General features: G+C 39.8%; 1 protein-coding gene across 1 annotated transcript in view; it reads right to left on the bottom strand.

Annotated features, from left to right (window-relative positions):
• Nucleotides 1-1,987: 1,987 nt before the first annotated feature.
• The window catches only part of LOC108658545 (unconventional myosin-VIIa-like), a 35,739-nt gene continuing 10,935 nt past the window's right edge, over nucleotides 1,988-26,791 (bottom strand). Inside the window, exons 2-9 of the mRNA XM_089261160.1 lie at nucleotides 14,104-14,222; nucleotides 10,658-10,720; nucleotides 9,978-10,085; nucleotides 8,285-8,429; nucleotides 6,150-6,724; nucleotides 5,299-5,541; nucleotides 4,308-4,673; nucleotides 1,988-2,196 (exon numbers count right to left, since the gene is read on the bottom strand). Coding sequence (XP_089117286.1) covers nucleotides 2,164-2,196; nucleotides 4,308-4,673; nucleotides 5,299-5,541; nucleotides 6,150-6,724; nucleotides 8,285-8,429; nucleotides 9,978-10,085; nucleotides 10,658-10,720; nucleotides 14,104-14,222 — 1,652 coding nt within the window. The 3' untranslated portion in view covers nucleotides 1,988-2,163. The remainder of the gene's footprint in view (nucleotides 2,197-4,307; nucleotides 4,674-5,298; nucleotides 5,542-6,149; nucleotides 6,725-8,284; nucleotides 8,430-9,977; nucleotides 10,086-10,657; nucleotides 10,721-14,103; nucleotides 14,223-26,791) is intronic.

The following is a 26,791-nucleotide window of genomic DNA, read 5'->3' as shown; positions in this document are numbered from 1 at the left end:
GAATAATTGACAAATTTGAAAAAATTAAAAATCATTCACAATTAGCTAGGCATCTGCCTTGATTAAAAATGTTTTTAATCGATAATAAAATATCGGGAATAGTTATCGATTTTTAAAGCTAAACTCTTTTTAAAAATTTCGATTTTGTCAATTTACCGCTATCCCTATTTTCACCCCCTCACACATATAGAGCATTGTGCTTTGGCACATACACGCAATTTCACGATCACGATCTTTCATGGAACATCGACAAGTCCATCAACAAGAAAAGTTATTAAGTAATTAATATTCCATAGTAAGCCAATGCGTGCCTATGCTTGCATATTTATTTATTTATAGTCTTAGGCTTAGTCTCCCTTTACTTATTTCGCGACCCTATAATTAAATATACTAGTATATATTATATTTATATAACAGTAATTATCATATATATTAGATATAGTAGTAGTATATAGTATAGTAAACTGGTAAAATATATTTAATTACCTTTCACAATCTTCAATAGCCAAGCAATCATTCGTAGAAGTTTCAAATGTGATTCTTTCGCGCTTTTTCATTTCTTCATCAACACGACGCATTTCACGTAAAGCAGTTGCCACCTATGAAATATTTATACTATTAATTTAACACGTTACGTAAGTTATTAATTGCATTGGAAAGTTCAAAATATTAAAAAGTACATTTTATCTGGCGATGTGGAAATAAAAATTAAAAAAAAAAATAAATAAATAAAAGTAAACAAGTAAGAAGACTCTAGTCGAGACTGCTCGACTAGGAGATACCCTGAACCCTCCAAGCTGATATTCTTATCATTCTGCACTTCTTTTATGCATGCACACATACATACACATGCATCCACCCTCACGAGCCCGCGCTCTGCTAACTGCGCAGTAAGCAGCGACTGCGCTTGGGCTGCGCTGCAGTGTGGGCAATAGTATGAGAATTTACTTGGTGAATAACTTCTTTTGTAAACATACGATCTTAATGAAATTTTCAGGGCGTAATTATATGGTCAAAATGTGTGTACATTCCAAAGCACAAGTCTCTAGTACTTGAAATAAGTTTTTTACGAAATGGGGGCGAAGGGGGCTTGGTATCCAAAATCTGTTGATTACAAAATGTTTGTATTCATAATATGTATATACACAGTAAATCTGAAAAACCCTGATTTCCCATTTTCCATGGGTTCAGGGTATAAAAAGATTAATAGACGCACTGATAGTACTAACAATCTTGAGATTATATTCTTGGGTTACAATATATGTAAAGTATTTGCAGTATGCGTAGAAATCCATTAAATATGCAGTCTGTCTTGAATTTCACAATAGAAAATCCATTAAATTTAATCATCAAACTATATATATTAGTTTCTAAGCTATAGCGTATTGTAAAATCTGGAGAGCACTTTTCGCAGGTTTGACTTCAATTATTTACTACCGCTAAAAAAGGGCTTGTCATTTAAGTTTGATTAGCTTATTATTCAGTGATTAGTTTTTAAATTTACTAATACTGAATTACTCAACTTAAATTAGTTATAAGGTTCAGCTGCCGAAGTTACATGCACATTAAGCACATCAGTGTGAATAGAATACACTTATTCTAACAATAATGATAGGCTATGCCTCGACCAACCTATATAAGTAGTACGTTAAAGGTTTTCATTTGTATTTTCTTACCTCTCTTGCGAATACACCACGTAATCGACTTTGTATTATTATTACGCTTCGACGAATTCTTAAAAATTTAATTCTCAATTTCCAGCCCCTATACGCGTGCTGTATAATAAGTATAGATTTCTTTACATGCATATAATACTTATTGTTTAGGTAACGTCTCCAGTTTTTCTGTATAATTATTGAGTTGGCACATCTTATACTTTTTCTTTCATCCTCTAAAGGCTCAATTGCAGAGCTTCTTAAAAATATTTTTGTTTTTCCAATTTGCCACTCAGTTTCAGGGACTTTAAGCTCCCTTAATACCATCAGTATGTCATTAACGCTATTAGAACATGTTTTATTTCTTATTAAACATTTATATTTTGATGTGAATTCTGAAAAAGTCAGATGAATTGGAAAGCCTTCCCGTCTTATTCGAATTATATCTAAGATTCCAAGGTACCTCAATTGATCGAGAACTAAGGAATCATTGTATATGTTCGCTTGTTTAAGAGAATTTGGTTTTATACATCGAATATACCTGTAAAATGTTTAAAGTTAATTATTGAAGATGATTTGAATGCAAAGCCTTTTTTTTGAATATTAAAAGTTATAAATGAGATGACTCTTGTCGAGACTGCTCGACCAGGAGACACCTTGAGCCCTCCAAGCTGATATTCTAATCATTCTGTATTATTTATATGGATACACACATAATGCTAAAAGAGCAGTTGGCAGCAACTGTACTTGGATAATATGTAAGCAATATTATAAGACTTAATTTCTTGAATAATTTCTCTTGTAGGACTATCTTCATGAAATATTCAGAATGGGATCTTAATGCTCAAATGTGTGAGCATTGCAAGCGTAGTATCAAAAATCAGTAACTAACAAAATCTGTGTAATTATTAAATGTATACACGCAGTAAATCGGAATCTTCTGGTCTAATCGTGACAAAAACTAAATCAATTCGTTGATTATAATTGGTAATAAAAATAAACTATGAATGGTATCTTCTGAGCTCTCGGCGCTCATACGGACGAACGGACGGACAGACGGGCAGGGCTATATCGACTCAGCTTGTCGCCCTGATCAAGAATATATATACTTTGTTGGGTCTGCCACGCCTCCTTCTGCCTGTTTCAACAAAACCATTATACCCTAATAAATTGCTGATGAGATGCGAATGAGTATTTCGCAGTCGGTAACGCCCGACTATAAAGTTCTTAGTAATTTTTAATTTTTTTTTTTTTTTAATTTTCACGGATCATTCCATTTCTATATCAAATATTAAGTCACATAATTGAATTTATTTTAGCAATTGATAACTGAAAGTAAAATTCTAATTTTGCTATACACATTAATTACAGTCGCAGAAATAAACTTACCATAGTTTCGTATTCTGAAGTACGTCAATCAAGGATTGCAATTGTTGACGAAATTGATCGCTGACTGTAGATTTAGATTTGCTTGTACCCCGTTGGTTGGTTGAAACATTTGGTATCAAATTAGAGCACGATTGGTCCTTTATATAATGAAATAAAATTATGGTTGGTGAAGCACGAGAAATATAATCTCATTTAACTATTGAGTTTTCTGTATATATTGTTGCCGAGATTTCGAACTAGGAGATTATTTGAGGACCCATTGATTACGTCACGAGAATACAAGTCTGATGATTAAATGAGAATATTCTCACCGTTTTTGCGAGCACCACCTTCAACAATAGTAATTTTTGGGCACACAGATATGTGCTGCCAATAAGAGAAGAGAGAAAATTACCAATACTTATCTGTGTGCATTGTGAGCCATACTGATCTATTAAAAACTTTGCCTAGAGCTCAGTTAGGCTGTTACAAATGGTGTATCTTATTAGCACAATAATCGAGAAGAAATACCCACATACAGATAATAACCCAAAATCAGCGTCAGTTTAATTTCGAGATCAGAGCAACAGAGTACAGGACGGCCAATATGCTCTCCTACCCCAAGCTAACAATACATTTACTTTGTTAATATTAGATTTTTTCAAAGAAAATTCACTGCTTTAATTTAATAGATCGAAGCGTTCAGATATACAGATAGACCGCAAGTCATGATCACTATATTGATCAGTGTTGCCAAATCAGTTATTCCCGTCAAATCTCGCTGTTTTGAAAATGAACAATGTTGACTCGTTACTATTCAAAGAACTTTGAATGTATTGAAAACCAATCAAAAATATATACATGCTTCTACAAGTGATAGCCCACAATTTGTGAGCATCGCGAGCCCTGCGCACACGCAATCAAACATACACGTATGTGTGTGTAAGCACTTCACAATATCAACCAAATGCAAATGCTGGGCTATAAAATTTCTACAGGCAGCAGAACTTCGCTCGTCGCGAAAAAAATTTTATTTTGAGCACCAACGCTTCAACCCTTCTCACAAATAATAATAACGAAAACGAAATATTTTCAACAGTTCATTATACGAGCAAATACGAAGTTGTGTGGGACGCACCGGTCAAAAAAAAGGTGCAAAACGATTTACTCTACGTGTCCGGACTATGTGTTCTATGGTTACTGATACAAATGAATATGCTGATTGCGGGATTTGATGTAGCTCCTGAAATGACATTTGTCTTTTTACTATTAAAAATAACTTACCTGGCTTTTAGCAAGATCGCAAAGAAATGAGTGTTTACTGCGACTCATATAATCAAAAAGAACATCTTGTTGCATATCTCGATTTTTATCAACAAATCCTTCAACTGAATAAATGACCTTTCCTGCGTAGTGTCTAATACCAAACTCTGTTTCCCAATGACGACGATCCAAGCCCTTTATGTACATAGGATTGTATTCGAATTCCGAATGCAGGTTATTCAAATACGCTGAGTCCGATCCCTTGGGCATGTGACATTGTTCAGTAAGAAGTTTAAATATGCACCGAGGAGGTTTTTCTATAAGCTCCAAGCATAATGAGTTATCTTTAAACTCAACGTGTGTATAATTGATATCTTCTTGCTTATACTAAAAGAGATGCAGATTTTATTTACAATATTATCAAAATAAAAAGTAAGAAGACTCTAGTCGAGACTGATCGACTAGGAGATGCCCTGAACCCTCCAATCTGATGTTCTAATCATGCACGAATTAAATGCGCTCTGCTAACTGCGCAGTGAGCAGCAACTGCGCTTGGGCTTCGCTGCAGTGCTGTCAATTTCATAAGAATTTATTTGTTGAATAATCTCATTTCTAGACGTAAAAACTTAATGACATTTTCAGAACTTAATCATAATATTGAAATGTATGTACATTAATTAAATATCGGGCGTAGTTATCGATTTTTAGTGATAAACACCTTCTGAGATCGGCGCGTTCATACATACGAACGGACGGCGGACAGACAGGCGGACAGAGCTAAATCGACTCAGATTTCGCCCTGATCTGCCTCGCCTCCTTCTGCCGGTTACATACTTTTAAAAAACCCATTATAGGCTAATTTCGCATTTTCAATGGGCTCAGGGTATAAAAAATTTGGTATTATACTAACGAAAAATTAAAAGTTATTTCAGAGAGAGAACCATATCAATACAAGCCAATTTTTGAAAAAAAAAAAATATTTGAATCATAACATTATGTTTTTTGTACTTACTATAGAAAGTTCCAACGCAAAGACGTAATGATTAAAGAATTTGTGTAATTTTTCGTTCGTATAATTAATACAAAGTTGTTCGAATGAATTCCTTGTAAAATTCTCGAATCCAAAAATATCGAGTACTCCTAGAAATTGATTAAAGTCCATTCCAGGACTTGTGCATATGTTTATTTTATTTACAAGCCAGGCAAAAGTTTTCGAGTATAAGGCTCTAGCCATCGCATGTCGATTTTCTCTAGCCTTTAATGAATGCAAAAATTGTATTTTCAATGAATTTTACTTTTATCAAATTAATTTTTAAACAAATAAGAAAGCTCTAGCTATTCGAAGAATTTAAATTTCAATAATCCTTCACGTCTTTCTCCTTACAAAAGAAATACACATATAGGCATATGCCAGACACATATAAGCACACATGCATAAACAAGCATGGCCTGTATAACATAAGTTGTCGATGGATTATCCTCATGAAACGTTTAGGTCGTTATTCAAATGCGTGCATGTGCCATGAAAAAAGTTTAGGAGATAAAATTAAATAACTAATGTTAAATGAGATTTTGAATCGATAACTAAATAATATTCTCTAGCTCTTATATCTTCTGAGATCTACACGTGCATACATACGGACAGACAGACAGATGGACAGGCCTAAATAGACTTAGCTCATGTTCCTGATCGAGAATATAGTGTTTGTGAATATATAGTTTTTTGATTTCTCACAGAAAATAGGTTCACTGTATAACAACAAAACGGCATACTCATAATATATATCCATCTACGAATCAAAATAAAATTGAATTATTGGTTCAGCGGAACGATGTTCAATTTGAAAATATATTTCCACTTACTTCATGGAGCTTTAATGGAATTTCCGTTATGTTTCCCCGAACGTTTATCTGGCGTAGCAATAAGACCATTTTAAGCTCATCAGTGCTGAGACCCAACATTTTAGATAATATGACAACAATTTCTTTATCACTTTTCGAAAACTCGCATCGTTCACCGTCTACATCCATAAATTCGATATTACCCAACCATAATATAGAGCTTAAAACTTTAAAGATACAGTCTATATCTGACTGCGAAATTTGCAGTACAGTAAGTGCCATTGTTAATTCATTGAATTTCCTTGATTCTAAGTTTATGTCCACTGAAATATCTTCAAAAGTATTCAAATATCTGTAAAATTCTGGAGGTCTTAGGCAAAAATTTTCTTGCATTTCCTTGTTTTTTTGTCCTTGCGCTACTAATTGATACATGACGTGATAATTTCGTTCTCCTGGTCCTTGAAATGTTATCCGTGATTGCTCTAGTAAATAATCTTGTATTACGCAACCTTCAATCGTGTGTTTTTCATTGAAGCAGACTTGCATAAATTTTCCAAATCGGGAACTATTGTCATTACGAATTGTTTTAGCATTGCCTGAAAAAAAAAAAAAAAACAAAAACAAAACAAAAAACAACAATTAATCAGATATTTATGCTGCACTTTTATGCAGTTTGGGCTGATAATTTGAAATTTAATTATGGACATAATTGAAATACAGCTTTATGAACGGATACTCCCCGTAACAAAGACCATATCTTCAACAGTTATATTACAATGCGCCAAAATTTAGAATGTATGTTTTTTTTTTTTATTGTAATTTTGAGTTTGTCTTGCTATTAGAGATAAAACAAATAAGAAAACTCTAGTCGAGAGTGCTCGACCAGAGTCTACCCTTAACCAACCAAAAAAAAGTAAGAAGGCTCTAGTCGAGACTGCTCAACTAGGAGATACCCTGAACCCTCCATCTGATATTCTAATTATTCTGTACTTCTTTTATACGCATATATGTACATACATGCACATGCATCCTCACGCACGTATAAAAACGTGCTCTGCCAACTGCAGTGTGGGCAATATGAGAATTTATTTGCTCAATAATTTAATTTATAGACGTACGATCTCTATGAAACTTTCAGAACATAATGTTCAAATGTATGTACATTCCAAAGCACAAGTCTCTAGTATTTGAAATGCGTTTTTTACAATTGGAGCGAAGGGGGCGTGATATCCAACTATTACAAAGTCTTTGTATTCATCATATGTATATACACAGTAAATCGAAAGGTTTCCAGGTCTAATAGTGTTCAAATGAGGCTGAAAAAAACAAAATCAATTTTTCGATTATTCTCGATAAAAAAGTTATCGGATGAGTTATCGAAAACATAAAGCAAACTCGTACTGCGTATGGTATACACGAGTATGCACACAAAATTTCAGCTCTCTAGCTTTTATATCTTCTGAGATCGACGCACTCATACAGACGGACGGACGGACAGACGGACATGGCTATATCGACTCAGCTCGTTGTCATGATCAAGAATATATATACTTTATGGAGTCTAGCGATGATTCCTTCTGCCCGTTACATACTTTTACAGAAAACCATTATACCCTGATTTCCCATTTTCAATGTGTTCAGGGTATAAAGAATCACATTTTCGATCTGTTTTAAAATATAAATGTAATAAAATACTCATTGACTTATATAGTGTCAAATATTTATACTAAAATATTTACACTACATATATTATTTTCCTTCTCCTGAATACTCGCTAAAATACCACTCTGATAACTCCAATTAATCCATCGGAAATTATTGGGTGTAGTCTCCCAGCGCCACTCAGTTTGGGCCGCTCCCGCTGGCAAGCGCATTGGCGAACAGCTGAAAAACTAAAAATTGAAGACATACACTGTACAGACTGAGTCTGCCCCAGCATATCAAATAACTACCTAACTAAGCCTCATGAATCAATAATATATAATTATGAGGTCTGCATGTTGGATACATGTTTACAAAAAACTATTTCCCGGATTTCTCATATTTAATGGATTCAGGTAATAATAGTTGGTCAATTATATTAATTTAGCTAAGTTCGTCTTATGTGTTATGCTTATATTCCTCTTAAATTAAACAACTAAAATAGGGTTATTTACCAAATGCCTCCAATATGGTATTCGCTTCTAATATTTGTTGTTGAATCCAAGACGAAATATTAGATGTGATGGCACACAAGTATTGCAAAACAAATTTGGTTGACTCTGTCTTTCCAGCTCCAGATTCTCCAGAAATAAGGCATGACTAATTAACATAAAAAATAAAAACTATTTAGAATATTACTTGATTACAGAGTTATAAAAAAACGTATTTCATTCTGAAAAATACAACTCAATAATCTATTGTATTAAAACTAATGATGTTATTTTTAAAATATAACATTTAATTCATCATTTACGCAATGCGTATTTGCAACTGAAGAAAAAAGATAGAATAAGAAGAATATACAACTCAAATATATTTAAATTGATTTACAAGTATAAAAAGCGGTACTTGATATACATTTTTGCAAGCGCGCTATAACTATATTACTTTTTTTACTATATAACATTATTTTTGAGGAATTTTTATGTACACAATATAATTAAAAACAAGTAAGAAAGCTCCCCTGAAACCTTCGAGCAACTGATATTTCAATAATTATTCGCACATGCACACTCACACAGGCATACGCACGCACGTATAAACACGCATTGGCTGCAGTGCGGACTTGCTATTGGAACTTAATTGTTTACTTTTAGATTATGATTATAACATAGAGATGTATGTATTTGCCAAAGCACAAGTCTCTCGTATTTGAAATACGCCCTTTACAAATATAGTGATGAGGGGGTGGATATACGGGTCCCCTCTGCCTGTTATATACATTATACCCTGACTTCCCATTTTCAATGAGTTCAAGGTAAGAACTAGGCAGTTAAGCGTAACCTACTGCGGAATACTCATTCACATCACATCAGCAATTTAGTGGCTAAGTTTAGTTCTAATACTGAGGAAAATTCAGTTTTAGGCGTAGACATTTCATTTTTGGCCAGTTCATAAAACATGCTCATGATAACCTATCTGCGAAATTTGAAATTTGAATGCGTGGTATCCAATATCTATGTATAAAAAATCAAATCTGACGTCCCCAGGTCTAATAGTATGAAATAACAAAATTAATTTATCGATTATTCTCGAAAAAGGCGACAATTTTGTACTGCATGAGGTATACAGGACTATTTTCTATCCTCTACGATATCGGCGTTCAAACAGACGGACGGTCGGTTAGGGTTGTAACAGGTCAACTAGTCGGCCTGATCAAGAATATATACTCTATGTGCTGTGAAACGTCCTTCTTCCGTATCTCCTACACATTTTGAGCTAGAGTCGTCAAATTTTAAATGTAGAATTTTAAATGTAAATATGTATTTTATATCATTTTATATGATTCGATTTATGTATATATCCCCCATATCCACCCGTTAACAATACTATAATCTGAAAGTTTAATGACGAGTTGCTCGAAAAGTTCAGAGCCATCAACCTATTATGATTAAAACGTAAAAAAACAAGCGTTTAATATAATCTTACTCTGAAAACAAACTTCTAAGTTATTAATTCTATATTACAATAAATATTGGGACATTCCGTTATGATTAAAACGTAAAAAAACAAGCGTTTAATATAATCTTACTCTGAAAACAAACTTCTAAGTTATATGATTCAATATTACAATAAATATTGGGACATTCCGTGTTTTTAAATAATAATAATAATAAATAGTGCGTATAATACATAAAAACTATTTACCTGATTAATTTTTTCTTCAACAATGCTTCTATAGGCAGCTTCAGCTAATGCAAAAACATGGGGATCTAATGACCCCATTTTGGCCATGTGGTATTGCTCAACATAATCCTTTATAAAAATATTTATTATTAAAAAATTAGTAAATAATCTATAGGTGTAGGATTTTGACAATGATGTAATATATATGTATGTAACACAAACGGACAGGGCAATATGGTTCAGCTCGAACTAGAGAGTTTCTTTTCTTCTCTTCTTTTATGCTAATAATAATAGTTGAAATACGCATTTGCAATTTTGAAGGAAGACCTGGCGCGAAGATTGTGCATAACAAAATTAAGTCCTTTAACATAGATTTTAATATAACTTATATCACTTATTTTTAGTAAGGATTTTAATCGATAAGACAAGTTTGGAAGTATTCATCTAATTTATCTAATTTAAAAAAATAAATAAATGCACTCGCTATATTTTATGTAAAAACCTACCGGTCTGTAGTAACCCAGTATATATAAAATAAACTGTATTTTAATTTAAAGCAATATCCATGCTCTCTTACTATGTAGCCTTATTCAAACAAAAAAAGACCCATTAATGATCACGGTTATTAAAAAAAAAAAAAAAAAAAAAAAAAACAGTAAATTTATTATTATTTATTAGTTAACCCAACCGGAAATACTTACCTTATTAAAAATATTTATGGATTTGTATGGATTTACTGCGATTAATATCGTTCCAGAGTATGTCTAAGCATATATGTTAAGTAATTGTCCTTAATTAAAAATTGTTGATACCCTTAACGCATCGAAAATGAGAAATCAGGTTATAATGGTTTTCTTGAAATACATACAATTATGTAACGGGCAGAACGAAGCGTGGCAGACCCCTCAAGGTAAATACATATATTCTTGATCAGGATGACGGGCTAAGTCGAATTAGGGCTGTTCATCTGTCTGTTATTCCGTACGTCCGTCCGTATGTATGAGCGCGTCATACATATGAGATTATATTTTCATCGATTAAAAGCCTTATCGAAAAACAGTTATAAAATTATAGCTCCTACATCTCTAAAACTAGTCTCCAAATTTTAAATATATTCATACATATGTAGATGAATTTCATAAAATTTATATTTTCGTTATATTTTGGATACAAGGTTCAAAGTCACCAGAATCCAGAATAGCTAATTGTGAATGGTTTTTCCATTTTTTTCATGTCAAATTTTCAATGTAATATATGTATAGATTATATGATAAGAGTTTCATAAAATTTCGTGAAGTCAATTGACGTTAATAAATTTACAAAATATTTGACTAATTAACAAACGCAACTCTGCAGAAGCTACTACAGTTTTCCTATACTCGTGCACACATACATACATATGTACATTCAAACTTAAAATTACATTGCTGCGCTGCAGCAGTGAATCTACGTACATATTCAGCAAAAATAGCGCATAGCATATGAAAATGTGATCAGGTATGTTTGAACTCTCGCAGCATACTGATTTTTCGGTCGGTTTTTAGTAATATATATACGAACATTAAAAAAACAAAATTTGAAGTCTCTAGCTCTTATATCTTCTGAAATCGACTTCAGACGGACGGATAATAGACGGACTGGGCCAAATCGACTTAGCTCGTCGCCCTGATCAAGAATATATATACTTTGTGGGGTCTGCCACGCCTCCTTCTGCCTGTTACATACTTTTAACAAAACCATTATACCCTGATTTCCCATTTTCAATGGGCTCAGGGTATAAAAACAATACAAAATATATTAACAAGAAGGCTCTAGACGAGATTGCTCGCTAGGAGATACCCTGAACCCTACACACATACACATGCTCTGCTCATGGCACAGTAAGCAGCGTCTGCGCTTGGGTTGCGCTGCAGTGTGGGCTGCAGAGTGAGAATTGATTTGTTGAATAACGTCTTTTGTAGACGGACAATTTAACTGAACTTCTAACTAACTTTCTAGTACTTGAAATACGTTTTTTACAAATTGGAGGCGAAGGGGGAGTGGTATTCGTAATCTGTAATTTACAAAACGTTTGTATTTATAATATGTATATACACAGCAAATCTGAAAACTCCAGGTCTAAAAGTATTCAAATGAGACGGAAAACACAAAATCAGTCTTTCGATTATTCTCGATCAAATATTTATCGGATGATTTATCGAAAAAATTAGGCAAATTTGTACTTTACTGTACTGTACACGAGTATGCATACCGAACCACAGAACACATGGGCCGGAAATTTGTACACTTTTTTCGAGCATTGCGACCTACACAACTTCTTATTTGCTCGGCTCTTTACTTTTAGGTTCGGGCAACGAAAATATACGAAACCACAATCATTTTGCTTCATGCGATCGACCGTGATGATCGATGGTGGACCAAAAATTCCTTCTATGCTTGATGTTTCCCTTGCCATATCTCTCTCGATGCTCTATCAACTATGTATATGTATGTATGCATGTGAGCACAAGCAGCAGCTGACGAAAATTTAAATATAAAATTCAAAACATTTGCGTTTCCGTAATTATTTGTGAGTTGGGTATGAAAGCGTTCGCGCTTATATTCAAGCACCTGATTTAAGTTCAATGATTTGCCTATCAGAATGAATTTTAAAATATGTAGTACCTAATTAGGCACCTGTGAAATCTATATATTTATAAAAGTAAGCATATGTTCATACATATGCAGGTCAAGATGTCATAAAAATCAGGCATACTCGTATAAATACTACATGTAAGAGCAAGGGACTGTAATCTGAGTGTGCAAGCTCGTCGCGAAAAAAACGCTTTCACCCTTCTCAAAAATATTAACGAAAACGCAAATATTTTGTACGAGCTTGGAAAACGGTTTGAAGAGATCGATATACTCTTCACACAGAAGTGAAGACATTGGTGCTTGCTGCGAAGAAATTTTATTTTTCGTGAGCTGCTGCTTGTGCTCACATGCACACATATATATAAATATTAAGCATAGAGGGATCTTTTGTTCAACCATCGACTATCACAGTAGTGCGCATGAAGCAAAATGATTGTGCTTTCATATATTTATTGATGTTAAGTAACGTGATTTTCAAAATCCCAACTAGAGCTGAGAGAATCAAATCAGTCGAGTGACTTACACGCGCTTTATTAAAATTTCAATTACCGGGACTTCTAAATAATTATATTTAAACAGACAAAATTAGAGTTTTTGAGGAAAACTATTGCTTGCGGAATCAATTAATTTTAAGAGGACATCAGTTATGATTCATCAGTTATGATTTTATTCTAGGCTTGGAAGAACAAAATTTTGCGTTATATTTTTATTTGCGTTATTTTAATCACCGCAAATATACGTACATTATAGGCGTCCGTCCGTCTGTAGGAGTGCGTCGATCTCAAAAGATACAAAAGCTAGAGAGCTGAAATTCGGCATGCATACTCGTGTATGTATACCATACGTAGTATTTGTTTGTATTATTTTTCCGAAACTTTTTTATCCTCATTTGAACACTTTTAGTCCTGGAGACTTACTGTGTATATACATATGTTGAATAAAAACACTTTGTAATATACAGATTTCGGATACAGCGCCCTCAATTTGTAAAAACGTATTTCGAGTATTAGAGACTTGTGCTTTGGCATGTACAAACATTTGAAGATTATAATTACGTTCTGAAAATTTCATAAAGGTTGTACGTCTAGAAATTAAATTAATCAACAAAAAAATTTTCATAAGATTGCCTTGTTTTTTTCAAAGTTTTCGGCAGACCGGGTATACTCGATTTTGCTCTTCAGCGTGCCGTGCGTTTTTCTGCCAGTTAGATATATTATAATAAAACTTTTTACCCATTCGAATGGGTAAAGACTAATTAAATACTATCATGTGACTTCTGCTATAATTTCTTGTAAATATAAAATATCTCGATCGTTTTCTACACAAATATTTTGAAATAAACATGTTTTAAAATTTCATTATCTTAATACAATAAAGAATAAATCGAATTATTTCATTTTAATTATGAACTTCGTCTTTTTAAATCCCTTCAATTTAAAATTACGTTCTTATCTTTGAGGTATATACATAAATACATAGCATAGGATGAATTTAAGTAGTTTTAAAAGGATACATATATTATATCTTTAGAGTATCGAAGCCTTAGATTATAATTTATTCCATCTTCGTCTATTTCGCTTATTAATGTCATGTCAGCAATACTATTGTTTGAAGTCATCGTCGCCATTTTTTCTGAAAAAAAAAATATATATGTATGTATAAGTAAATAAATAAAATTATGTTCAACATTAAAGCTATTCAAAGGCTGGCTAACTATAAAAATTGAACCTTGCAGTCGGGCATCCTTTTATACCCTTGTCCGTTTGAACGCCAATATATCTCTCAGCAGATATAAAATTTATAGACATTTTACATGTATACTCGTAAATACCTATACGCATTACAAGTTTGTCATATTTTTCGATAACTCATTCCATTTCTTATTTATCGACAATAATCGATAAAAACTTCTTTTCGAACTACAACGCCTTTACTCTTCATGGGATTGTATCTTCAATATAAACCAAGCAAATCTCTAGGCCCAGAGTGATCTCAAGTTGATTTAAAATATAAAAAGTTCTAAGAGAAATTAGTCGTATATATTAATAATGATCAACGCGGGTTTGCGGGAAAATTGAACATGTCTTACCAAATTGAAAAGCTTGATGAGTAATTACGAAAAGTATATTAGACATGGGCGACTTGTGGGAAGTTGTCTGTGGAACAAATGAGTACTAAGATGATGCATCAGCCGCAAAACGGTAATACCATGATAAGAAGTCAAGATAATATACAAACCTAGGCGTGAAGGCATCTCAATTGATGCACTAATAAAAAACACACAACACTTTCTTAAAATTATTGATAAATAGGCAGAGCGGGTAATTATGCTATTGAGCAGTTTATCCAATACGTGGGGGGAGATGTATGGTTATGCGCGACGAGCTACCGAAATTTTTACTGCTTTGCTGGAGAGCAGAAGAAGAGAGGATGGTTCGTAGACAGCAGAAAAGTAACGCCGATGTTGTTGGCTGCAAATAAGTATGTTGTTGCAATAAGAATTGTAAATGTGAAAATAAAAGGAGAGGACAGTGAGCCCAGAAGCTAAAATAAGGCTCAAAAGACTGCTTGAACTGCATTAAAATTTTTTTAATCATTCACGAAAGTGAGTATATTGGTTTTGTGCATTGTCCGTCTTGCTGTCCGACCGTCCAAAAGTTGGCAACACTGATTCTTAGAAAGTGCTAACGGTAATCTAACTGCAAAATTTGAATGCTTACGCTCAAATGTGAAAATGACAGGGTGCTTTTCAATATGCAACGCCCCTAAAGAGACGTAACAATTATATCGTAACTCCACTATCACAACTTTGCGGTTGCCACGCCCCTGTAGGCGAACATAAATACGCCGAGGCTTTTTGGTCTTGGGTGGTCAGCCCTAGTACATATCCCAAATTCTCTCTAGAATCAATAGTGTATAAAATATAACAAAATTTAAAAAACCACTATAGTGATCGTGCGGAAAGAATGACGGACATTTCACAACTCTAATAAACTCATTCCACTTTCGTGAATGAGTAAAAATGGTTGTTTATTGGCGACCGTGACAGGTGTCAAAGGTGAGGGTAAGGGGTCGAATTTAGGAGTGGGGGGTAAATTTTAACAAAAACCGAAATAATATAAAATAGACATGAATCTACATATAACATTTGGAAGCTCTAGATCTAAAGGTGTAGGCGCTATAATTAAATAACTAGCTTTCGATAAGGTTTTTAATCGATAATAAAATATCGGGAGCAGTTATCAATTTTTAATGATAAACTTGTTATTCGCGTGATATACACGGACCTAGGAGAAAAAATTTCAAGACTCTAGCTCTTATATCTTCTGAGATCGACGCGTTCATACATACGGACGGACGGACGGACAGACAGACAGACAGACAGCGCCAAATCGACTCAGCTCGTCGCTCTGATCAAGAATATATATACTTTGTGGGGTCTGCCAGGCCTCCTTCTGCCTGTTACATACATTTTAACAAAACCATTATACCTTGATTTCCCATTTTCAATGGGTTCAGGGTATAAAAATGCACATTTTCATCAGCTATATTTAAAAATATTTGTCAAAGCACACACGGCACATGAAACGATTTAAAGCTAATCATTCGAGAAGGCTTTCGCAATCGATAATCATCAGTATGGAAGATCAGCTTTTGAATACATCTGGAATGATATTGGACAGACTAACACTGACATGGTAGTATGTTGAATGTCGTATAAGCATATGCTCACATTATTGTAACATAACATAAATAAGAGTATCATACTCACAACATAGCAACACTTTGTTGCTTCGTTTATATTATAACAGCTATATATAAGTGCCGTAATATGATCGGTCACTTATATATGACTGGCCTGCAGCGTGGGATCTGCAACGTAAGCAATGTTACGTTCTCGTCCACGCCGTAGCTTAAACACTTGAATATATGTATATGCCTTCTGCATGTACTCTCGTTCTGCCGCTGTTTTTAGCGACAGAACTCTTCATGTAAACTGTGAGGAGCAATATAGGTATGCACGTATTAATGTATATGAACGTACGTATTTGCTGTGCGTTTATATGCATATACGTGCATATATATGTTGCTCCACACAGCGACGCGAATACTGTAGGAGCGACCCTCGCACTGGAAAGGGGGGTCAAAGTCCTGTTAGAGGCGGTCTCTTTCGCTCCTACAGATTCAGCAATGGGTTCGCGTCGCACGCACGACGATCATCGGGGACCGTTGGCCGAGGTGCCGTTCGTGCCGGGTGATAGTAGTGATCACTTTCACTCGCAGGGCACCAACGGTACTTCGGCCAATGGGAGGCGGTCACGCAATTTGGCGGGCAAGTGGCGTCACCCGAATCACGCCACTTTACCGTTGCTGTGGAGCCGAGGTGCCGTTCGTGCCGGGTGATAGTAGTGATCACTTTCACTCGCAGGGCACCAACGGTACTTCGGCCAATGGGAGGCTGCCACGCAATTTGGCGGGAAAGTGGCGTCACCCGGATCACGCCACTTTACCGTTTGTATGGGCACGAGCGGCTGAAAGGCCCCGCTCCAGAGCCGAACGGGCCCCGTTATCACCCGAAGCAGGGCCTGTGGCTGGGCTATAAAGGGCCACCGGCGGCTCCATACGAGGCTTGAAAGGGTTGAGAGTTTTGAGAAAAGTGAGAGGCTTGAGAAAAGTTTGGTGATTAAAGTGATTAGTGAAAGTCAACGCGAGTGGTGAATCAGGACTCCCAGGACTTCAAAGGACAGCAAGGACATCGTGGGAACAGCAAGGACATCCAGTGGGAGTCCTTGCGACAACAAAAGAGGCAATCAGCAGCATCAGCGGCACCGATCAGGACATCGGTGCATATCAGCGGCTTAAGCGAGGCCTGCACATCTGAGTAAGTTCGCGTAGCCGTGCGCAAGAGAAGTGTTTGTGAGCGAAAACGAAGCTAGTGTTGTGCTGTGCGAGTGGGATAGTAGGAGAGGCCTGCATATCTGAGCGAACCGCCAGAGTTTTGTTCAGACCGAAGTCCTGGCGTTTCCCGAATCGTCCCGGTAAACTAGCGTGTTTTAGCACAATACTCTCGCAGCCGGAGTGCGTTGAACCAGCGCTCGGTAGGTGTGCTTCGCTAAAGCCAACCAGCGAGCCAGCATAACTTTAAGTGACGTGTACATTTTAAACTTATTCAAGAGAATATATATTTACGCTATAAAACCTAAATTCACAAGTGACTAATTATTATCGCAGGGGCTTCAACAAATAAATTTGTTGGCACGAATCCACAGTCAGCTGAAACTAGCCCAGCTTAGACTCGGGATAAACCGAAGGTTCGTTACAACTGGCGCCCAACGTGGGGCCCTGCGATAAGAGTTTAATTAGAAATTTGTGACTATGGTGCGAGCGTGGGTATATAACTTGAAAAAGGATGAAGTGTTGAGTTATGGTGACGAGTTCGGAGTGAGCTTGTCAGGCACACTGGACGCTATGCGGAGGCAGTTTGGCGAGTGGGTTGAGAGGAATGAAGGTAGCATTCCTTACTCACTGAGGCGACTGCATGGACGCCGTGCCTCGCTGAGAGATGAGGCAACGACCGCCGTAGTTGACGACGACTCGGAGACAGAGCTGGCGCATGTGGCGCGGCTCTGTGTGCCTTCTACGAGTGCAGCGGCACGGCTGCAGGACACGCGACAGGGTGAGATAAGGGCCACATCCACCCCGCAACCAGAAATCAGGCCACCAGGACTCGGCAGCACAGCCCAAGAATATCCAAAGGTGGCCAAACAAGTGCGAGAGTGGAGCTTCCGCTTTGATGGCACCACAAAGCCTTTGGAGTTCTTGGAGCAGGTGGAGTGGTCGGCGGACACATATGGCCTGGATCTGGATATGATCCCGCGCGCAATGCCAGAGCTACTGAAGGGCATGGCATTAAAGTGGTATGTGGCCAACAACAGGCACTGGACGGCGTGGGCGACGTTTGTGCGCAGCTTCCAGGAGTTCTTCTTGCCCAGAGGCTATCTGGAGAAGCTGGAGGACGACGTCAAACGCCGGAGGCAAATGGTAGATGAGAGCTTCAAGGTCTACATGGTTGAGATGCAGACTCTCATGCGGCCTCTGCGTTATGGAGCAGACCGCGAGATGAAGCTCATTTACAACAACAGCCTGCCCGATCTGCGTGCCTACGCCCGCCCATATCAGTTCCATAATCTGGTGGAATTGATGCACCTCGCAGACGAGTTCGAGGAGCTGGAGAGAGACCGCGAGAGGTTGCGGCAGCAGCCACGGCCGGGCCGGACTCGATTTATGGCTATGGACGACGCTGGAGGCGATGTGGAGTATCGCCGCATGGAGGATGAGGCGAAGCCTTCACCTGCGCCAAGGACAGGCGCAACCGGAGCAAGGACTCACATCCCGAATCCAGCCAGGGCATGCCGAGTGTGTGGCCAGGAGGGGCACCGCGCTTTTACATGCCGCAACAAGGCACTGGATTTCTGCTGGCAGTGCGGGCGCATTGGAGTGAGAACGTTTGCCTGTTGCCAGTCGGGAAACGAGCAGCGGCACCCGCCATCCAGGGGCGAGCGGGAGCAGCGGCCAGGAGCCCCCAGGCGCTAGTGGGCCGTCTTCAGGATGAAGGCAGCCAGATGACAGCGATTGTGGCCATTGGAGCCACCGAACAAAAAGCCACAATCGATACTGGAGCCACAAGCAGCTTTATAAGCGAAAAGCTTGCTGACAGGCTCAGAGGAGTGGGCGTGGTGCGTGCAACACGGCGGCGCATACGCTTAGCGGACGGCAGTTGCAGTCATGCGGACTCGCAGCTGGAGACGACGATCAGCCTGGGGAATCAGCAGAGCCAAATCCCGTTGCTGATTCTGCCAGGAGTGATCGACGATCTGGTGCTGGGCTGGGATTTCTTGGCCAGCATGGGCGCCACACTGGAGTGCGGTGGCTTGATGCTGAGGATCAAGCCAAGAATTCCACAGTCGAGCGGACAGTCAGAGGAGAAGCTGTCTGTGGCTGTGGCCAGCGTGGAGCCGAGTCCATAGACGCCAGTGGAGGCGAACATGGAGCAGCCAACGCCTATGCACAAAGACCCAGAGGTGGATGCTTTTCTGAGGCATGAGCTGGAGAAGTTCCAGCATGTGAAAGGCACCACCAGGATCACGGAGCACCCGATCAGGAGGCAGGACAATAGGCCCATAAAGCAGCGCTACAGGAAGGGCAAGCGGAATGTGGTAGCGGATGCGCTCTCACGGCAGCCACTGGGAGAGGAGGCGTGCCGTTTGGTCAAGAGCAAGGAGATGCCAGCTGGGACAGGATGTCGCTGGCTCACCAAGCTTCGGCAGGACATCAAGAAGGCGCCACATAAGTTTCCAGACTATATGGAAGAGTTTGGAAACTTATATCGGCACATCCCGCATCAAGGCGGCCACGGGCATGTGGCTGCATGGAAGTTGTGCGTGCCGGCGGACCGGCGCAAACAAGTTCTGGAGGAGAACCACGACGCAGCCACCGCTGGCCACCTTGGGAGCCGAAAAACGATCGCTCGGGTGGCAACGCGGTATTACTGGCCAGGTATGTACCGTGATGCGAGAGCATACCTACAGCGCTGCGAAGTGTGTCAGCGATATAAGTCCAGTCAGCTGCAAGCTGCTGTGTTTGAGATAGGGCGTCGAAACCTGGAGAGAGCTGGACAGGATCAGGCGCGGCATTACAACCTACGGAGGCGGCAGTGGAAGCCGGCCATAGGTGACAAGGTGTGGGCAAAGGAACGCCACTTGTCGAATGCCGCAGAGGGTTTTGCAGCAAAACTGGCACCACGCTATGGAGGCCCTTATATCGTGGCCAGTTTTGTGTCGCCTGTAATCTGCCGGATCAGGTCGGAGGCCGATAAGCGGACCAGGACGGCGCATGTGGCGGATCTCAAGCCGTGGAGAGGAGACACGGGTGAGCATTAAAGCTGTTTCGTTTTTTTTTTTCCAAAAAAGAAAAAGGGAGTGAATACACAGCGAAGTGTATTGCTTCTAATTTGCGAGCAGAAAGAAGAAGGAAAAAAAACACAGCAAAAATTTTGCTAAAAATGCATAATTTCGGCTGCGAAATGCATCTGTGGCTGGAAAACTACAGTTGCCATCGGGATAATTACGGTATATTGGGTGCGCAACAACAATTTGTTTGAACTGCGCGCGCACGACAGCAAGCAGTGTACAGTACTGCACCGAAAAACTTAGCTGCCAGTGCATGTGCAATGCACTATGCGCAGATACAACAACAAAGCAGTGCAAGTGCAAGCAGTACCCACCTGCAGTGTAGGCGCCCTTAGCAACAGCGCGCGCGCAGCCGAAATTATATGTATTTCTAACGAAAGCAAAAGCGGAAAACAAAAACAAACCGCACGCATTCCAGGCGAAAATTGCTGCACACCCACACCCACAGCGAAGCGAGAGCGAGCGAGAGAGAGCGAGAGCGAGCGAGAGCAAGCTCAGCGATCGCTAGCGCACGAAATCGCCAACAACAAAACACACGGCGGCATATATGTAAAACGATCGCTAGCGAAGAGATGCCAACAACAATGCAACGCGGCAGAAGAGCTTGCATTGGATGTTCGGCTAGGAGGGCTATGTATGCGTGTGCCGATGGGAGTGTGGGAAAAACGGTATCTGGGCAGTACCGTAGCCTGCCTGGAATTCAGCCATAAGGCAGCGAAGCCTAGAGTGGGCTGAGCATAGGATACAGGACCCGTTATGTGCTGTCGCCTAAGCAGCGGCGCGCGGCAGCATAGGGTATAAAATGGGCATGTGGGCATCGGGCCGGGGTTTTTTCTTTTGGATGAGTTACCAGAGAGGACCGACGGCGCTCGAGTGCGCCGTCCACATGCCATCAAGTGTCCGAGTGGAGACGAGGAGCACGCAGCCATAAGTTGGGTTGCCAGTTGGGAGTCCTGGCCACCATCGATGCCTGCCACGCGACGAAGTCATCCAGTTGTCCGTGCTTGGGCGTAGGCGCGTTTTGCTGGCCGAATCCTCGCGCACTGGCCAGCGATTTTGCTGCGAGCTGTGCGCGAATGAGGAGTGGCCGCAAAATGCCAGCCGGCGTAAAAGTTCGACACCGGGGGTAGTTGCGAACGACATCGATGTGGCCAACTCCTAACAGCAATCCACAATTGGGTCTGCAGCGCCGCAGAGAGACGCAGTACGAATTTGGAGGAGCAGCTGCTGTAGTGGACGCCTTCAGCAACGGAGAGGACGGCGAGGGATGTCGGAAGGCAGGTGGCCGCCGCACGAGTGCCAACGCCACCGGGGACTACAGCTCAACAGGTGAGTTTTGTAGGAGCGCCCGGCGTGGGCAGAAGCAGCGGCGGCAAATCATGGACGCGGGGCATGCAGTCGGGCATGTGGCTGCTTGCTGGGAGAGCATGGCGGCAGACGCCTGCCACGCAACTGGCTCCACCGGCTCCGAGCTTTGGGTGTCGACAAAGCTTGGCAACCGGTCCTCGCGCACTGGCCAGCGACTTCGCTGCGAGCTGTGCGCGAAAGAGGATCGACCAACAAGCGTACCGACACCAAAGACGCGATACCGGTGTCCAATTTGCGAACGACGTCTGTGGCCCGATCTCCCAGCAGCAGCGCATGAAATGACCGCAGTGCCCCACCGCAGCATCCCCAAGGGTCCAAGGAGCAGCAGCAACCAGCAGAAAAGCATCTCCAGCGGCGAGGAACATCATGCGATAAATGGGTGAAATGGCCATGGCCGCGCGCACATGCGCCAATGCCACCGGGGGCTGCGAAACCGACAGGCGAGTTTTGCAGCAGCGCCCGGCGTGGGCATTGGCAGCGGCAGGCCATCAGGTCAAGGGGGCATAATGGGAAAAGATGCCCGGCCTGAAACATAATATTTTGGTAATTTTATGGAAAATTGGAAAAAATATTGTACTTTTCACTCACCGGCAGAACACAGCATTGCCAGCAGTAAGCGGAAATGCAGCTGATGGCGTTAACAGCGCGTTAACAGCGGCGATCAGCGCAAAATGGAGCAGCGCAAAATGGAGCAGCGCAAAACGGAGCAGCGCAGCGGAGACGGGCGCCAAATTCAAACACGATGGTCTCGTGTTTTCCCGAAGGAAGAGGGGAGTGTGAGGAGCAATATAGGTATGCACGTATTAATGTATATGAACGTACGTATTTGCTGTGCGTTTATATGCATATACGTGCATATATATGTTGCTCCACACAGCGACGCGAATACTGTAGGAGCGACCCTCGCACTGGAAAGGGGGGTCAAAGTCCTGTTAGAGGCGGTCTCTTTCGCTCCTACAGATTCAGCAATGGGTTCGCGTCGCACGCACGACGATCATCGGGGACCGTTGGCCGAGGTGCCGTTCGTGCCGGGTGATAGTAGTGATCACTTTCACTCGCAGGGCACCAACGGTACTTCGGCCAATGGGAGGCGGTCACGCAATTTGGCGGGCAAGTGGCGTCACCCGAATCACGCCACTTTACCGTTGCTGTGGAGCCGAGGTGCCGTTCGTGCCGGGTGATAGTAGTGATCACTTTCACTCGCAGGGCACCAACGGTACTTCGGCCAATGGGAGGCTGCCACGCAATTTGGCGGGAAAGTGGCGTCACCCGGATCACGCCACTTTACCGTTTGTATGGGCACGAGCGGCTGAAAGGCCCCGCTCCAGAGCCGAACGGGCCCCGTTATCACCCGAAGCAGGGCCTGTGGCTGGGCTATAAAGGGCCACCGGCGGCTCCATACGAGGCTTGAAAGGGTTGAGAGTTTTGAGAAAAGTGAGAGGCTTGAGAAAAGTTTGGTGATTAAAGTGATTAGTGAAAGTCAACGCGAGTGGTGAATCAGGACTCCCAGGACTTCAAAGGACAGCAAGGACATCGTGGGAACAGCAAGGACATCCAGTGGGAGTCCTTGCGACAACAAAAGAGGCAATCAGCAGCATCAGCGGCACCGATCAGGACATCGGTGCATATCAGCGGCTTAAGCGAGGCCTGCACATCTGAGTAAGTTCGCGTAGCCGTGCGCAAGAGAAGTGTTTGTGAGCGAAAACGAAGCTAGTGTTGTGCTGTGCGAGTGGGATAGTAGGAGAGGCCTGCATATCTGAGCGAACCGCCAGAGTTTTGTTCAGACCGAAGTCCTGGCGTTTCCCGAATCGTCCCGGTAAACTAGCGTGTTTTAGCACAATAACTTTAAGTGACGTGTACATTTTAAACTTATTCAAGAGAATATATATTTACGCTATAAAACCTAAATTCACAAGTGACTAATTATTATCGCAGGGGCTTCAACAAATAAATTTGTTGGCACGAATCCACAGTCAGCTGAAACTAGCCCAGCTTAGACTAGGCTAAGACGAAACCTTTTCGAATTCAATAAAGCATTCTTGATACACCACTTGACGTGAACAGACACTTTTTTATTATTTCTTTCTACAACCTACTCAAATGCCGGTATGCGGTTAAAAAGAAAATTCCAGAAAAAATTTGCCGAATTAGCCATATGACTGATTTTTGTTATAGGGCGATGGATTCTTCAAATCCACTTATATCAAGCATATTTTTACATAAAAAGCAATACCTAAGAAAAAGAAAAAACCTTCCACAAGAAGTGGTAGCCCTCTTGCAAATACCATCCCCGCTGGGACAGAAGCATATAAATTCAGAGTTGCAGCACACAGATTTTGATTCTCTTGACGAGTCTGATTTTAATGATCTATTTGAAATTGTTTTAGAAAACGAACAAAAATAAAGATGTAATTAAATCTTTTCAATTGGTACTGTGGGAAGTGGCGAAGGCTTGTTTGAAAACCAAAAAATAAATATGTATACATTCAACAAATATGTGTACAAAATACAAATTATAAAATCATAACATTAGCTAATGTGCTTTAGCTTAAAAACTCTAAGAGACACAGTTATATCAGATTTGCCACGCGTAGACATATCCACATAGCGCATGATCTTGGGTGGTCGATGCGGATCTCAATTACAAAGATAAGCTCTCTAGCTTTTCAACTAATATGATTTGTGGCATATCAGAAAATGCATTTTCCGTGATCTTGGGTGGTCGATGTGGATCTACATTCCAAATTCCAGCTTTCTGGCTCTTCAGCTAATATGATCAATTTTCTGATTTGCCAGGGCCCTAGTGGCGGGTCGGGAAAATTTTAACACTTTATAAATCGAAGATATACACGAGTATGTGTTCCAAATTTCAAGCCTCTAGCTTTAATAGTGCCGAAGTGAACTGCGTTCATACGGACAGACGAACGGACAGCAAAACGGACATTGCACAAAACTAATATACTCATTTCACTTCCGTGAATAATGAGTATAAAAACACAATAGCTGAGAAGACGAATACGCATTAATATTGTTTTGGTGAACATGACGTGGTGTACACAGTGGCAGCATGTTGTTTTCCTGATGAGAAAAATTCAATTTAGAAGGAACTGATGGCTAAATTTATTATTTCTATAACCTACGCATAAAAGAGCATTGTTTGGAACGGTTGCCAAGCGGCATTTTTTGAAGTTTCAATTTTTCACGTATGAACGCAAAGGACTATAACATCGTTTTAAGAACTGCTTTTCCACATTTCTAAAACCATTTTCAAAACCAGCACACCGTCCGATCCATGAAGCCCTGTATTCAGGGCCAAAAAGTTGATCTCATGGAGAGGCCACCACACTCACCCGACCTTAATATCATTGAAAACATCTGGAGATGATTGGTCAGGAAGGTGTATGAGTCCGGAAAGCAGTATAGCACAAAAACAGAGTTAATCGGAAGTATTTAACACGCTTGTCCAACCATATTCTTGAATTGTATTGAACAACTTTATGATTCCATTCCCAATCGAATTTTTGAAGTAATTTCAAGCAAAGTCGGCACTACACACTACTAATATTACTAGAAAATAATAATAACATAATATACATTTATTATTTTTGGTCATCAACTTAAATAAATCGAATTTATTGCTAACCTGATAACCAAAATGAAAATGCGAAATCAGTATATAGCACAAGTCTCTAGTATTTGAAATACGCATACTGTATACCTGTGTATGGGCCATGCCCATGTAACTTTTATATCGTGTTTATATCATTAAATTACTTGTATGTGCCAAACCATAAGTCTAGTATTTGAAATACGCTTTTTACATATTTGAGGGTAAGCGGTTGGATATAGGGGTGGGGTTAATTTAAAAAAAAATCGAAGCTATAAATTTGGCGAGTATAGCTTTAAAGATGTAGGAGATATAATTATATAAATGATTTTCGATAAGCAGGAGTTTTTTATCGATAAGAAAATAACGGGATGAGTTATCGTTTTTTGGTGATGGGCTCGATATCCGCGCGATATATATGAGCATTCGAAAAAAAAGTTCGTCTCTAGCTCCTATATAATCTGAGATCGACGCCTTCATGCATGCGGACAGACGGACAGGTCCTAATCGATTCTGCTCGTCGCTCTGATCAAAAATATATATATTTTTTGGGGTCTGTAACGCCTCCTTCTGCCTGTTAATTACATTTTATTATACCCCAATTTCCCAATGGATTCAGGGTATAAAAAGATTAGGTACTCTTCGTCTGACCCCTTTACACTTAGGACAATTTTAACATTTTACTTCGCTTCGAGTCAAAATTCTTGAATTATTAAGCATTACAATTTCATTTTTGTCATTTTTGCGAAGATCAATATAGATCGAGGAAAGCAAGCCCCACTAAAGACGCGTCAAATAATCTGTACTCGGAATTGGCCGAACAATTAGGCGATCTTCCTCCTCCTTCTCCTTCCAGTGTGTAACATATAATAACGGAAAAGCGGCAAAACAAAAAAATAAACAAGGAGCCCAAAAACATTTGCGCTAAGACTACAGAAGGATATATTTCCAGCTTCAGGAATTACCGTGCATCCGTCTCAAAAAGTATGGAGAAAACTCAGTACTGCTCTACAGCTAAAAAATTTAAATGCAACTGTGTAGAATTGAGACAGGTTGGTTTGGGGGCATATGGAGTCGGGAAACTTGTATTTATAGATACCAAAATGGATAAACATTCCTATTTGGGGGTATTGAAAGATAATCCCAAAAAGAACGTAACTCAGCTTCAGTTAGGTGAGGTCACTTATTATTTTCAACAAGATAATGAACCGAAACCATTGAAAATGAGAAATCGGTGTATAATGGTTTTGTAAAAG

Source organism: Drosophila navojoa, chromosome 2 (genome assembly GCF_054131105.1).
Source record: "Drosophila navojoa isolate 15081-1374.11 chromosome 2, UAZ_NAV_1.0, whole genome shotgun sequence".
Classification (NCBI taxonomy): domain Eukaryota; kingdom Metazoa; phylum Arthropoda; class Insecta; order Diptera; family Drosophilidae; genus Drosophila; species Drosophila navojoa.
The sequence above is the reverse complement of the archived record's forward strand: the minus strand, read 5'-3'. Positions and strand labels throughout refer to the sequence as shown.